Here is a 16,134-nt window from a genome sequence, read left to right on the forward strand (position 1 = left end):
TATTCTCCCTTGTCGGGATATTTTGGGCTGTTAGCTGTACCCTTGCCGGGTTAAAGGTATTGAGTTGTTATTCTCCCCTGAAGGGGTCTACTATATGAAGTCAGATATTATGAACTATATTATGGGATCGTGTGGCACGCTGTCCACTTATATATGATATTATGGGATCGTGTGGCACGTCGTCCACTTATATATGATATGAATTGGAATCGTGTGGCACGCCGTCCACTTATATATGATATTATGGGATCGTGTGGCACGCCGTCCACTTATATATGATATGAATTGGGATCGTGTGGCACGTCGTCCACTTATATATGATATTATGGGATCGTGTGGCACGCCGTCCACTTATATATGATATGAATTGGGATCGTGTGGCACGCCGCCCACTTATATATGATATTATGGGATCGTGTGGCACGTCGTCCACTTATATATGATATTATGGGATCGTGTGGCACGCCGTCCACTTATATATGATATGAATTGGGATCGTGTGGCACGCCGTCCACTTGGTTATTGGCCTCTGTTGCCGGTGACATATTGTGCACTGTTATAAAGATGAAATGGGAACGGGTGGTATGCCTACCATATGGTATATGGAAATAGGGATCGTGTGGCATGCCATCCATCTATATATTGTTAAAAGGGATCGTGTGCCACGCCGTCCACTTATATACTATATTATGGGATCGTGTGGCACGTCGTCCACTTATATACTATATTATGGGATCGTGTGGCACGCCATCCACTTATATATGATATTATGGGATCGTGTGGCACGCCATCCACTTATATATGATATTATGGGATCCTGTGGCACGCCATCCACATATATATGATATTATGGGATCCTGTGCCACGCCGTCCAATATATATATATATATATATATATATATATATATATATATATATCATGTAAACCGGAGTTTCTTTTATTTATTTCCGATATTTCATTTTTATCTATTACTCCCCGATAGCATGTCACCTCCCAGTTTTATTTTGTATTATCTTGTTATTGTTTTCTTGCACTTGTTGTATATATATCTGTACAAGTTAATTGTGGTAGGTACTGTCTAGTATCGCCACTACTTCGCCGGGGTTAGGCCAGACACTTACCAACACATGCGGTCGGTTGTGCTGATGCTACACTCTGTGCATTTTTGTGCACAGATCAGGGAGCAGCTTACGGACCGCAGCAGTAGGACTTCTGGGAGCTATCTTCAGTCCAGGGACTCTCAAGGTAGCCTAGCTGGCGTTCGCAGGCCGAAGTCCCTTTCCATTTTTTTCGTTTGTTTATCTTGTATCAGAAAAACATGATGTATTTTCCTTTCAGACATTGATTGTAGTATTCTGTAGTAGTCCGTGAGCTAGTGACACCAGATTCTGGGTAGCATTTTGGTTCAAACTTCCGCACTTTTGGTTCTCAGTTGCTTTAGATTTAAAGTCTTCCGTTTAAATTTTATCTCGTTTATTATATTGTTTGGAAGAAAGCAGGAAAATTGCTTTATATATTTGGCTTACCTAGCTCTGATAGTAGGCGCCATAACGACACCCGATGGTGGGAAATCCGGGTCGTGACAAATAAGCATGTTGATCATGAACTTGTATATGCACGGGGTCAACATAAGCCTTGTCCGGATGATGTAACATTGACTCCAGAGTAGCCAAGGCATCATAAATCTCATTATGAATCCTGGGAATATGTCTAAATTCAACCGACCTGAATCGTTGACAAAGATCATGCAGGCACTGTCGGTATGGTATGAGCTATAAATCTCGAGTTTCCCATTCTCCTTGAATCTGGTGAACCAACAAATCTGAATCTCCCAAAACAAGTATTTCCTGGACTCCCATGTTTATAGCTAACCTCAAACCCAGAATGCACGCTTCGTACTCAGCCATGTTGTTGGTGCAATAAAATCGAAACTGGGCTGTTACAGGGTAGTGTTGCCCTGTTTCAGAGATAAGTACAACCCCTATTCTGACACTTTTCATGTTAGCAGCTCCATCAAAGAAGAGTTTCCAACCTGGCTTTTCATCATGGTCATCCTCGTCAACACACATGACCTCTTCAGCAGGAAAATAAGTCTTCAATGGCTCATATTCATCATCCACCGGATTCTCGGCCAAGTAGTCTGCCAAGGCTTGGGATTTCATCGTGGTCCGAGTCATATAGATGATGTCAAAATCCGTAACTAAAATCTACCACTTTGCCAGTCTTTCCATGGGCATAGGCTTCTGAAAGATATACTTTAGATGATCCATGCGGGAAATGAGGTAAGTAGTGTAGGATGATAGATAATGCTTCAACTTTTGCGCCACCCAAGTCAGGGCGCAAAATGTCCTCTCAAGCAGAGTGTACTTAACCTCATAGGGAGTGAACTTCTTACTGAGGTAATAGATTGCTTGCTCCTTCTTTCCCGTGACGTCATGTTGACCCAATACACAGCCAAAAGAATTATCCAAGACTGTCAAATTGAGAACTAAAGGTCTTCCAGTCTCTGGTGGGACCAGAACAGGTGGATTTGACAGGTACCTCTTAATCTTATCAAATGCTTCTTGACATTCGTCAGTCCACTTGACCGCAACATTCTTCTTCAGCAGCTTAAAGATGGGCTCATAGGTTGTCGTGAGCTGAGCAATGAACCTGCTGATGTAATTTAACATTCCAAGCAAACTCATCACCTCTGTTTTGTTCTTTGGCGATGGTAACTCTTGAATGGCTTTGATCTTCGACGGGTCTAACTCAATACCGCATCGACTGACTACGAATCCTAGCAATTTCCCATATGGGACACCAAATGCACATTTCGCTGGATTGAGCTTGAGGTTGTATTTGCGAAGCCTTTGGAAAAACTTCCTCAGGTTCTTGACATGGTCAGACTGCTTCTTTGACTTTATGATCACATCATCTACATAAACCTCGATCTCCCTATGTATCATGTCATGAAATATGATGGTCATCGCCCTCATATAAGTTGCCCCAGCATTTTTCAAACCAAATGGCATTACCCGATAACAGTTTGTTCCCCATTGCGTGATGAATTCTGTCTTTTCTGCATCTTCCTCATCCATCAAGATCTGGTGATATCACGCGTAACAATCCACAAAAGACCCAATCTCATGCTTGGCACAATTATCGATCAGAATATGAATGTTCAGCAATGGAAAATCATCCTTTGGGCTTGCTTTGTTAAGATCACAGTAATCAACACAGACCCTGGTCTTACCATCCTTCTTTGGTACTGTCACAACATTGGCTAACCAAGTGAGATATCGAGTGACTCGAATGACCTTTGCAGTAAGCTGCTTTGTGATTTCTTCTTTGATCTTCACACTCATATCGGTCTTGAAGTTTCGCAACTTTTGCTTGACAGGAGGGAATGATGGATCAGTTAGCAATTTATGAACTACCAGATTAGTGCTCAGGCCCGGCATATCGTCATATGACCATGTAAAGACATTTTTGTACTCAAACAATGTTTTGATTATTTCCTCCTTAACTTGCGATTCTAAATGCACATTTATCTTGGTTTCCCAAACATCATCCTGGTCCCCTAAATTGATTGCTTCAGTCTCACTCAAATTAGTCTTTGGGTTTTCTTCAAATTGTTTTAGCTCTTTACTAATTTCCTCAAATGCTGCTTCTTCATCATATTCTATTTCATCATCATATTCTACTTCTTGGATTGTTATTTCAGAATTAGATTGGCTTTTAGACTCTGCTGAAAACTCTTCATGTATGTCATGTCACTACAACCAGCATAAAAAGAACTGTACAAAAGAAAAAAGAACAAAATAAAACACTATTAAGAATAACGGAAAATGGAAAACTGCATTTCATTAAAATTAAAAGGATAGAAGGGTTTGAACATCAAAACAAGCAAAAACTGAAAATCTGGATTACAACCCTGGAATAACCCAGATAACAGAAAGGAAAACAAAGCAAACTACCAAAACTCCTTCCTGGTGGGGAGAGGAGTAGCTTCCCAATTTCTAAGCTTCACGTTTGGGCCGACGAGCTGCACATTTACTTTACTAGAGCCTTCACCAATTTCTACCATATTGACTTCTTCGAACAGACTTTGGAACCTCTTGATCAGCTCTTCATCAACATCGACCACAGGTTTTGGGATTGAGGAGGTTGGAGGTTTTTCGGTCCCTAGCTTGTCAAAAGACTTAGAGATGTGTGGGACGGGCTTGGAGAGCGACCATACCTTCTGTTTCAGATTTTTAACCCTTTTCACATTCTTCTCTGTGGGCATGAATCCCAAACCAAATGTACCAAGATTCCCACTAGGGCGCACTGGATGCACAATACCCTGCAGAGATGAGCCCAAACCCTTGCCCGGCAGAAAACCATTCTTCAACATTTCATTCGCAACCATGACGGACGCGAAGGATAGCTTAGGACCTAGAATGCATTTTCCTTCAGGAATTTTCACAACAGACATTGTTTCAAAATTCTGATAGACCCAAGGTCCCTTATTATCTTTAGCTTCGATAAATGGAATAATTGTGTCGTTATAAGCTGACAAGTCCTCATTATCGTGCACAACTATTTCCTACCTGTCGCATTCGAACTTCACCATTTGGTGCAGAGAAGACGGAACTGCCTTAGCAGCATGTATCCAGGGCCTGCCCAACAAAAAATTGTATGAGACAACCACATCTAACACTTGGAATTCCATGGTAAACTCAACTGGCCCTATTGACAATTCGAGCATTATATCTCCAACAGAATCTTTACCTCCCCCATCAAAGCCTCGAACACACACACTGTTCAAGTGGATTATTTCGGTGACAATCTTTAGTTTTTGCAGAGTAGACAGGGGATAAATATTCGCACTAGATCCATTATCAACCAAAACCCTTGAGACAACAGAATCTTCATACTTCACGGTGAGATAAAGAGCTCGGTTGTGTTTTGTACTCTCCATAGGAATTTCATCGTCCGAGAAAGTGATCCTATTTGCTTCGAAGATCTTGCCAGCTATCTTTTCCAAGTGAATCACTGTGATTTTAACAGGAACGTGTGCCTCATTTAAAATCTTCATCAAGACCTTGCGATGTTCATCTGAATGTATCAACAAAGACAAAAGAGAAATCTGAGTTGGTGTTTTCCATAACTACTCCACAATGGAATAATCTTGCACTTTCATCTTTTTCAGGAACTCCTCAGCCTCTTCCTCGGTGACCGATTTCTTTACTGGCATTGGGTTATCCTTGAATAGCTTGGCTTTCCTTAATTCTTCTTGGGTGAAACATCTCCTAGAACGAGTCAATCCTCCAATTTCATTAACTTCTTCCTCTATTTCTTTTCCTTTGTATGTCACTATCACTTGTTTATAATTCCACGGAACAGCCTTGGCATCCACCACTGGAAGCTGGGTTACTGGTTTAATGATGATAGGGGTAGCAGGAGCCCCCTTCACAACTATGATAGGCTTACTTGGAATCCCTGGTACTACCACTTTTGAACTTTCCGGACTTGCCCTAACATCTTTTGACAGCCCTTTCACGACCAACACTGGTGGTTTCAAATTGAGTGAGCTCGGCTTTTCTGTCACCCCTTCAACTATCAAGGGCTTCGCTTTGGTAGAGTCAGGAGCTTTAACCAAATTACTTTCACTGGCCCGAATCATCATGACGAACTTAGAAGACTTCCTGGGCTCCTCATCCTTGTGAACTATTTCAATCATATCCGTCTATACATGGGCTGGCAAAGGGCTTTGGTTGATGTTCGGTGCGTCTGGATTTTGGACTACAATTTGGTTGGTATCAATAAGCTCCTGGATTGCCGTTTTCAAACGACAGCACTTCTCTATGTCATGCCCTGGAGCATCAGAACAATAGGCACATCTTAGGGAATAGTCGAGGTTCTTTGGAGGGGGATTCGGTATCTTTGACTCAATCGGCCTCAAGACGTCCAACTGCCTTAATCATTGAAACAAACTAGCATAGGACTCTCCAAGCGGGGTAAAAGTTTGTTTCCGCTGCTTCCTCTCTCTCCTATACTCTGGCCTTGATCGAAAATTTGAACCAGTGGGGTTTTGATAGGGTTGTGGGGGTGGATAGGTATTTTGTGGAGTTGGGTAGATATTCTGCAGAGCTGGAGCATGCCATTGCGGGTAAGGAGGGGGTTGAGGATATAATTGTGCATGGTGAACAAGGTATTGGGATGGCCTGGCTAAGTATTGGGGGTTTTGCAGGGAAAAGTAATTTTGAGGTGGATTATATGGAGCTTGGGTGTAGGCTTGAGGTCGGGGTCGAGGATGGGTGTATTGATGAGGTGAACCCCTCTGGCCATGCCATGATCCAGAGACAACCATAGCGACATATTCCTTCTTCTTCTTGCCTAGCAAACTTCTGGTACCACTCTGGATTGCCTGGTTGGTTGCTTTTATAGCAGAATAGCTCATGATCTTACTCGACTTCAGCCCCTCTTTCATCATTTCTCCCATCTTCACCACATCATTGAAAGACTTACAAATGGCTGAGATCAAGTGGCCATAGTAAGTGGGCTCCAGGGCTTGAAGAATGTATTTAACCATCTCGTCCTCTTCCATCGGAGGATTGACTCGTGCAGCTTGCTCCCTCCATCGGAACCCATATTCTCTAAAGCTTTCACTGGGTTTCTTTTCCACCTTGGTCAGAGATAGTCGGTCTAGAACAATGTCTATATTGTACTGAAAGTGCCGGGCAAAGGTCTGAGCCATATCATCCCAGGTGTACGACCTGCTGGCGTCCTGGCGGGTGTACCATTCTAAAGCTACCCCACTCAGACTTTGGCTGAAGTACGCCATCAGTAATTCGTCTTTTCCCCCGTCGCCTCTCATTTTACTGCAATAACCTCTCAGATGCGCTACAGGATCCCCATATCCGTCATACAAGTCAAACTTGGGCATCTTGAACCCGGCATGCAATTGGACATCGGGGAACACACACAAATCTTTATAGGCCACACTCACTTGGTTTCCCAACCCTTGCATATTTCTCAATGATTTCTCCAGACTATGTACCTTCCTAAACATGTCTTCTTGCTCTGCGTTCTTGGGTGGTTTGTCAGTTTCAACATGAGGCTCAAATTGGGGAGTGTAAGAGTAAGGATCTGGGACTTTGAAGGTGGGCTCCGATGCATAGTAGTAGGCATCTTTAGCGGGGAATGCGGGCTCACTAGAGGATCGGTGCAGGGTAGCTTGTGGAGGGGGTACAAAAATATGAGCAGATGTCAGAGCAGGGTACGAGGTTGTTTTGGATGGCAGAGCATGAACAGTTTGGGCTAAAGTACCGAGGTAGTTGTGGTAAAGGGTAAAGCCAGGTGCGTGTTGTGGGGAAAGATCAATGATATTGGGCATCTGGTATTGAGAGAGTGGTGGAATGAAAGCAGAGTTTTTTGTGTAGTTGGTAGGGAACGAGGGTGGAGGGTGTCCCTTAATCCAGGCTTGATACATTTTTGCCATCTGATGCTTCAACCTTCGGACCTCCTCTTGCAGTTCCGATTCCAACTCAACAATCTCCCTTGGTGGGTCTACAACTCCAGTGTTTGTTTCCTTGCTAGCCATGACTATTTGACGCTTTGATCGGGTGTTGTATGGATGACTTGCCAAGATGCCAACAAACTAACCACCTTCCTGAAACTTAATAGAGACAACAGAGGACAACAACATAAAACCACCAAGTTAGAGTTAGGGCATTCATCAAATAATAATATCATATTACGTACAATGCACCTAGCAACAATTAACGGTTCTAAAATGGCTTTAAGGGTCGCAGGGTCATATGGCATCATTCTGATTTGCTCATTTCAATCCTTCCTTCTCTTTCTTTTCCAACACCTCTTATCACCCTCTTCTTTTTCTTTCTCTTTTTATTTTGAACCAAAAATGATTTGATCGAACCCGTTGTAGGTTGCCTACGTATCATGTCCCTCATGAATCAGACCAAGTGTAGTTCAGGAAAAGTGATGGAAAATAAATTAAAAACAAAATCTTTTTGGGATTTTTCATTTAAAAACTTTTCGATATTAAAATGCAACAGGAAGTGCGATAATAAAAGACCTGACAGACTCAACTACACTACGACAGACTTTGACACTACCTAAAGGACTCAGTACTTCTAGACAAGACACAAAAGTAAAAGACAACATACGACAATCTCAAAACACCTAAATAGAATGACTCATCAAGCTTCTCCTAAATGCGACGGTCCTGGCTGGGATGATCCTGGGTTGTCTGTCATGCTCAAACTCTGTAAAATTCCTCGTAAAGAAACATTGATGCTTAGAATAAAGGCCCTAGCGTGTGCCCCCGCATCCTGAAGGCCGACCCTAAACAAATACTGGCCATGCTGCTCCACGTTTGCTGCCAATCCCGCTAACTGAGACTTTATCAACTCAAGCTTATCCCAAGGATCTTGGTCCGATGCCTCCTCAAAATCATCTGTCTGAACTGCCCGACCCCTAAGTTGTGCTGGCAATGGGGTGCTGACCCCTGGCGGGACGGACTGTAACCAAATCAAGTACTCCTGAGTACACTCGGGCCTGCCAACGTCCTCTACTAATGTATTTTTCTTCATCCTCTTTGCATTGTTCTAGTATTGCACATACCTGATTTCATCAGCCGCCTTTTTGCTAAAATTTATGATGTGCCGCCGAAGATTCAAAGTTGGAGGCTCCTCTTGTCTTCTGCCCAATTGCCGCATTACCCTAATGGGAGTGTACGGCCTGATACACTTGAGTCCTATCAGCATCAGGAAAGGCTGCATGAGGCACCCTACCAAGATATCATCCAAAGGTAGCCAAAGGTAAGCCCACAAAACATTCCCATTTGTCCTCAAACCAAGGGACTCAATCCAAGCCGTGACGCCTACTGGGTACGTAAACTTAGGAGATTTCGTCCTACGTTCGATGCATACCACCCGATCCCTCAAGGCATGGTCGATGGGACAAAGTAAGGAAGTGGTGTGCAAATGCTCCATCATCCACAGCTGTAACAAAAGGTTACATCCCTCAAAATATCTGACACATCCCCTAACCTCACTCAGGGCTCGGTACAACTCTGCTAAGATCATCGGCACAACAGTAACGGTTTTGCGTTGCTTCTCATGAAATAATGTCATTACCACTGACTGCAGATGGGTGCTAATGTGCCTCTCATCTAATGGAAAAACCAATAATCCCAACAAAGCAAGGCTGAAAGCTTCGAGGCGACGTCTTTGCCACTTTGCATTGGTTGTGCAGAACTCATCCCAAAAGACGTCAAAACTATCTTGTGGTCCAAATCTAGCAAACAAATAATCCAAGGATATCCAGGACTGCTCGAGACATTTTAAATGCTTATTATCTTTCAGGCCCAGGTCGCTGAGGAATCCTGTCCTAGAGTGGTCTCGGGGAAGTATCATGTCCTTGCCTATATAGCTTAAACGAGTGAGGCCAGACATTTCCGCCAAGGTAGGAGTCATCTCACACTCTCCAAATCTGAAAATCAAATTTTGCGAATCCCAATAAGTCAGCATCGCCTCCACTAAGTCCGGGCGGGGTGTGATATCAAGAAGGGAAGTTAGGGTGCCCAATTTCTACATTAACTCATGCTTCTCTAACGATGAAAACATTTTCCACCACTTGATCAACTTCCTAGGAATCTTTACTACCATAAGCACTTTGGATTGAATCAGCGGGTCCATACCTGAATGAAGCAAACATGGTTAGCGACTCGGGACAGTACGTGACCCCACCACATTTCCTAGTGGACAAATGCAGGACACAACTTGGCTATATTTGCAAAATGGCCTAAGTGGTTGAAAGTGGCTATTAGCGCAAACTTGACAAAGTTGACCCCTAATGCATGAGAAACACTCCATTTAAAGCTTACATGACTCTAATATCCCGACAATTATGGTCTTAAAAATTACTTTGCGGAAATGGACCCTTTTTTTTTGCAAAAATGGACGATGTGGCCAAATGTGGCTAGGGACGTAAACACGACATGGACGGACCTTAAAGTGATATGACACCGAGTTATAAACTCAAAATCCTAAGACATGGATAATTGAGCAACTCTTGCGAAAATAACCCTATTTTGCAAGAATGGCTGATATGGCCAAAAGTGGCTAGACACGCAAATTTAACAGGGTGTGGACCTTAGAATCGAGAGGACACTTTATTGTAGACTCAGGGCTCTAAAACATGAGATAACAAACTACTTTGAGAAAATACTCCTATTTTTTCAAAACGACCAATGTGGCCAAATATGGTCATACATGCAAGATTTGGCTACGATCCCGGAAGCCAAGAACCTAGGACCTACTAGGAAGACCGGGCCCTATGTGGGTTGCCTACGTATCCCTCCCCGGAAGACGAGAATCAGGTTCGCGTAGTTCGGGAAGATTAAACATGGGAGGAAGCCTTTAAAAAAGTCAACTAATTTGGAAAAACCAATTATTTTTTTTTGTATTTTTGATGAAAATTGAAAAATATTTATTTGGATTTTTCTTTTTCTCCCTTTTTGAATTTTGGGAAAATGATGGAAAATGTAAAATATTTTTGGATTTTCTTTTTTTTGAATTTTGAATTTTTGGAAAATGATGGAAAATGTAAAATCTTTTTGGATTTTCTATTTTTAAATTTATTTATTTTTTGGAAAATAATGGAAAAGTGTAAAATCTTTTTTTGGATTTTTCATTTTCATTTTGATTTTTGGAAAACTATGAAAAGAAATGTGAGTGGACCCTACTTTCTTCATTTTCACCCTTCTTTCCCAAGCATCGGTCCGCCAAATGACCTTTTTACCCTCACATATGCAACATTTAGCACATAGGATGATTAAATTTCATTTTGGGCCACGAACCCATTTTGACAAAATTTGGACAGGCTTCCTACAAAGGGACACGGTACCTGGGACCGAGCCCTACTAGGTCTAAATGACATGATGCAAATAAAAATGACCTAAAGGCTAACCTAAGTTTGGGGTTCACTAACAAGGCAATTCGGGGGAGTGTATGGTCGATGGTGGCTGCTCAAGCTTTCCACCCACTCCATATGTCTGACGCCCCCCCACCTCCTAAATCAAGGGTGACTCAACAAAGAGTTCGTGCACGCGACGCGTGCTCCGAGACCTGTTGCAGAAAGAATTGACTGAGTAGTGCATATGATGACAGTTATAAAGCAGTAAACACATAAAGTAAAAACTGTAAACACATAAACAATTAGCAAATAACAAGATATAAAAACATAATAAAAATTAAGTAAAGCTAATGAAAAAGCATAAAAACCTCAACCAAATATTCTAAAAGCCAACAAAATCAAGTACTAGCTCAAACCCGCAAGTGTCCCCAGCAGAGTCGTCAGAGATGTCACACCCCTTTTTCATTCCAAACCTCACTAACCCTCTTAAAAAATAATAAAAGGATTATGTGAAGCTCAAAAGGGTTTTCCAATTTTGAAAGTGACAAAAGATAGTGTTCAAAAGAATTAACTCAGAGTCGCCACCTGACATTTGATATCGGTGTGTCAGGTCACCGTTTTTTTAGAAAAGATTTTTCCTTTAAAACACTTGGACTCAGAACTAAGTCCGCACCAGAGGTTTGGGTAAGGGGATTCATTTAACTCGGGAAGAAGGTGTTAGGCACTCCCCAAGTCCCGTAACTAGTACGGTTGCATACTTGATCTAGTCGGCTTTTAAAATATTCAAGTTGAGGTAAAATCACAGAAAAGAAAAATAAACACAAAAGAGGCTCGAGGTCGTCCCCACCTAAATGATAGAAAATTAAAACAAGAAGAAAAACTAAAGTTCTAAATTATCCTATGCTATTTCTTCTACGATGTTCGCCATGACCCCCAATTACATAGTACTACGGGGCATTCCCAGAATAAAATATATACAAATCCTTCAGGGCATTCCCTGGATAAATTTAACTAAAGGAACGACCTCTCGCCTTAGAACTAATAAAAATCCTAAGGCTTGCATACCAAAATGTTGTCGGCCCAAGCATGCTCCTAGCGGAAGATGTAATAAAAGTAACAAAATAAAACTAAAAGCAATAGAAATTAATTTCATGCTCATTCCCTTTTGAGTTTCTTCTTTCATGCATTTGTCCGACCAACCCAACTTCTCGCAGCCCGTGCGTGAACCAAACATTCATCCAATCAACCAAAACAAGCACATACAAATAGACGTCTAAGGCAGTAAGCATTCAGCGTTGAAAAAGTAACAAAAATAGTAAAAGCCTATCCCAATATAACATTCCAATACACACAGAGAGAAGAGGACAACGTGAGTTAAGTCTTATACGAACAGTTTAGGAGTTAGTATGCCATCTTCCTAGATATTGTTATTACGTGACTTTCAAAAATCATATACGCTAATTTGAACAATTTTAGGAGTGAACATGGATGAAATGTAATGCAAATAATGACCAGGCTTCTGCCAAATACTTAAACTATTCTAAGAGGACAAAAGTAAACCCAAAACACAACTAGCTTAGACAACATTCAAAAAACATGTTTCACTATATATCAGCACAGAGGATGGGTCTACAAACAAGAACAAGCAACTCATCTCATGAGAAAACTGATTTTTGATTTTTCTTTGGCTTCAAGGATCGATTTTGTCCCAAACTGTCCGAGACGACAAGATAATCCAGTGACTCACTTAACATATGAGGGGAATAGCATTTACAGACAATAGACAAAACAAAAGTTGCACTTTCAGATCATTATCCAGGAAAGATAGAGTTGTCAATTCAATCCCAAGGTAAAAGGAAATCAAGTTGGTTTAAGTTCAAAGGCGAATCTGCTAAACTTCAACAAAACGTTAATTATTTAGTCATGAATTCAAACTGATCTAATCAAGATTAGTAACATCGAAGCAATGGCGAACAAAACCAACCATAAACTGGCCGAGCAGACAAATCAGCTGGAATTTAAGCAAGAAGGCCAATTGAATACACTGCCCATTTATGTAAAACTCGACACAATCGAGTACCAAATCAGCGATTACAAAGTTAAGTCATATTGCAGTCCAAATTAAACAGGTTCGAAACCATAAACATTTCAACACAGAAGTAAAGCAAAATGCAAGTAACGGAGGGGGATCAAATCTAACTAAAATCAAACGTGACAGGGGAGACAGATTCAGAATTTCAATTAATTCCAGAAGCGAGGACAAGAAAGTTCAGCGATGAGGAACTGAAGTGAATCGCAAACAAGAACAAGAACTTCGAATAGGAACCCGAACGGCAAATGAACTTCAACTCCGACGAGCTTCAACCAACCTCAATCAAGGTCCATATTTGAAGCGAAATCCAAAAAATGAATTAAGATTTTTAATATGTTTCTAATTTTTCGAAATGAAACAAAACTCAGAATAAAAATCAAACTTAAACTTCTTTTTGTTTTCATTTTTCTGGAATGCAAAGCAAACACTAAAAAAATCTCAGGACTCAAAGAACCCTAGACCTTTTCTCCGCCTTTTTTTCTTTTTTTCTCCTCCCTATTTTTGTCCGAAAATCCTCCAATATATAACTCTCGCTCGAAGCTTCTCCTTCTTCAGCAAGAAATCATGTGTGGCCCCCAACAAGATCCGAAAATCCCATTTTTAACAAAAAATAGAAAATGAAAGTCTTGGATCAAAATTTAATCCAACGGCTCCCATTTTCCAACATTTATTTCAAGGACTCGGATTTTTTGTTTAAACAAAAGAAATAAAAGAAAAAATCCGCGTGAATCGGATTGAAATGATGAGATTTGGTACGAAAGGGATGACGTGGAAGAAGGAAAAGATGAGGGGGGGGACCATGGGACTCGTTGAGTGAACTCGCCGGAAAACTGGCGAGTTGGAGGCGGGCTGAAGGCTGGGAAAGGGGTGTGGTGCGACTGCTTAGGTCTTGAAGATTAGGGTTAGGGTTTTTTTTTTGGGGAAATAAGGTTCTTATATGTGGTGTGGGGAATTAATTTGGGCTGTTGGATCAAAAGGGTGAAGGACTAGGATTTAGTGTGGGAAGTAGGCGGGTTACTGGGTCGTTTGGGCGGGTCTCAGTCGGGTTAAGGGGAAAGGGATGGGCTGCCCAGATTTGGGCCTCTTCTTGCCCGAAATTGGGCCAAAATTTGGGACTCTAACCCTTTAAATCCATCAATTTTAGAAACTTAAACCTTTTCTTTATAAAAAATGATTTAAAATTAATTATGATTAAAGTAAAATATATCATACAATGCACTATATATATATATATATATATATATATATATATATATATATATATATTATAAATTATTATTATTCAAAAATAAAGGTAAAAATCATAGTAAAAATAAAATATATTGTTATAAAAATATTAATAATCTAAACTAAATAGAAATAGGATAAAACATGAAACTATTTTTGTATTTTTGAATTTTATTGTGCTTTATAAAATATAATTAAATTTAATAATAAAGTGAAATCCTATAGAAATAAGTTCAAATAAATATCCTAAAAATACTAGGAATATTAAAAGTAATTCTAATGCGCAGGTCAAAATTACATATCTACAGACGGAAGTTGAGAACCTCGAATTTATCCAATATTAGGGCTCTTCTTTCTCCAGAAGATGAACCTCGAGAAGATGACGTCGTCGAGCAATGGTGGCAGAATAAGGACTCTTCTTTCTCTAATCTATACCCTATCAGACAAGATTTGACTCAAAAAGAGAATAAAGATTTAACCAAAAATGAGATTTAAAAGTTGCGAAATTGTTCTCATATCACTCGTCCAAATAGCGAAAGAAGTTTCAGAATATGTATCTCTGAGCATGAATGAATCCGTAAAAGTGTTCTTTTTGGATTTTTTTTCGACGTTGAGAAGAACAGTTTTTTCCTGAACACCGGAAGAATCATGACTGCACAAATTAAATATAAAGAGAATGGCATGTATCAAAGTAGAGAGAGAAAGAAAATAGTGTAACTAAATAGCGTATTTAGTGGCTTAGGGGTAGGAAATAACCAAAATTAGATATTTTGCTATAAACATTAAAAGATATCTATAGAATATAATTTTTTTTAAATGGTATTTATTTAAAATAAATAAGGTGTTAACCTTTGTTATAGGAGGTAAAAATTCCTTTAAAAAAGGCCAATTATTTATAGGGATCTTTACATAAATAGCCGACCGATTTACTGTTTACTTTTTTAATCAGTGTACATAAATTATATATTGAATATATACTGTTATACACATAGGGGTCGTTTGGTTGCCGATTAGAGTTATGCAGGTATTAGTTATAAATGTATTAGTTATGCATGTATTAGTTATGTATGTATTAGTTATGCAGGAATAAGTAATGCAGGGATTAGTTATGCATGTATTAGTTATGCATGGATAAGTTATGCAAGGTTGAATTATGTTGGGATCTGAGTGTTATTTATTATTAGCTTACTTTATTTTATTAAAATTGTTAGTATAGTTTAAATATATTTTTTTAAACAAAAAAATTCAAGTTTGAATAAAGGGTATTCTTGTTATTTCGTGCTTTAATACAAGTATTACTAATACATGTATGAGTTAATTATTCCACCTTCTACCCTGCATAAATAATACATAGATTCCCTCATAACTTATACATGTATTAGTTATGCGGGAAAGAAAAACATGAACCAAATATTGTATTAACAATGCTACATTTTATGTGGAAAAGAGGAAAAAACAACCAAATATTATATAACTTATGCTAGCTTCTATGTGGAGCTTATTTTTTCCCCTTCTTTTAACCAAACAATGTATAAAGTTATTCTAGTTTTAATACATGGATAACTCCTCTCTAACCGGCTACCAAACGACCTCATAGTACATATGAATTATATATGCATTATTATATATTTTGGGACTATTCTTAATTTAAGCAGTTAGGTGAACGATTTTTCAGGTTAATTCTTCTTATTTTCTATCTTTATACAACTTATTTTCTATGATTTCTACTCTTTTTTGCAACGAATACAAAAAAGATATACCTTCCAAGTGTGCCAATTTGTTGGCTCAACAAGACTCCAAGATATATTTTCAGCACCACGCAAAAGGTTTAGCCCCCAGAATCTATCTTTCAGTAGCCTAGCCTAGGTGATTAATTTCTTGACAGATACATATCAATGAAGTGAAT

General features: G+C 39.8%; 2 protein-coding genes across 2 annotated transcripts; both read right to left on the reverse strand.

Moving 5' to 3' along the window:
* Positions 1 to 4,571: 4,571 nt before the first annotated feature.
* LOC138870316 (uncharacterized) lies at positions 4,572 to 5,063 on the reverse strand. Its single transcript, XM_070148109.1, has one exon. The coding sequence runs from the start codon at positions 5,061 to 5,063 to the stop codon at positions 4,572 to 4,574; it is 492 nt and encodes a 163-aa protein (XP_070004210.1).
* Positions 5,064 to 5,948: 885 nt separating this feature from the next.
* On the reverse strand, positions 5,949 to 7,571 carry LOC138870317 (uncharacterized). The gene has a single exon (XM_070148110.1). The coding sequence runs from the start codon at positions 7,569 to 7,571 to the stop codon at positions 5,949 to 5,951; it is 1,623 nt and encodes a 540-aa protein (XP_070004211.1).
* Between the last annotated feature and the right edge of the window lie 8,563 nt (positions 7,572 to 16,134).

The sequence above is a fragment of the Nicotiana sylvestris genome, chromosome 6 (genome assembly GCF_000393655.2).
Source record: "Nicotiana sylvestris chromosome 6, ASM39365v2, whole genome shotgun sequence".
Lineage (NCBI taxonomy): Eukaryota > Viridiplantae > Streptophyta > Magnoliopsida > Solanales > Solanaceae > Nicotiana > Nicotiana sylvestris.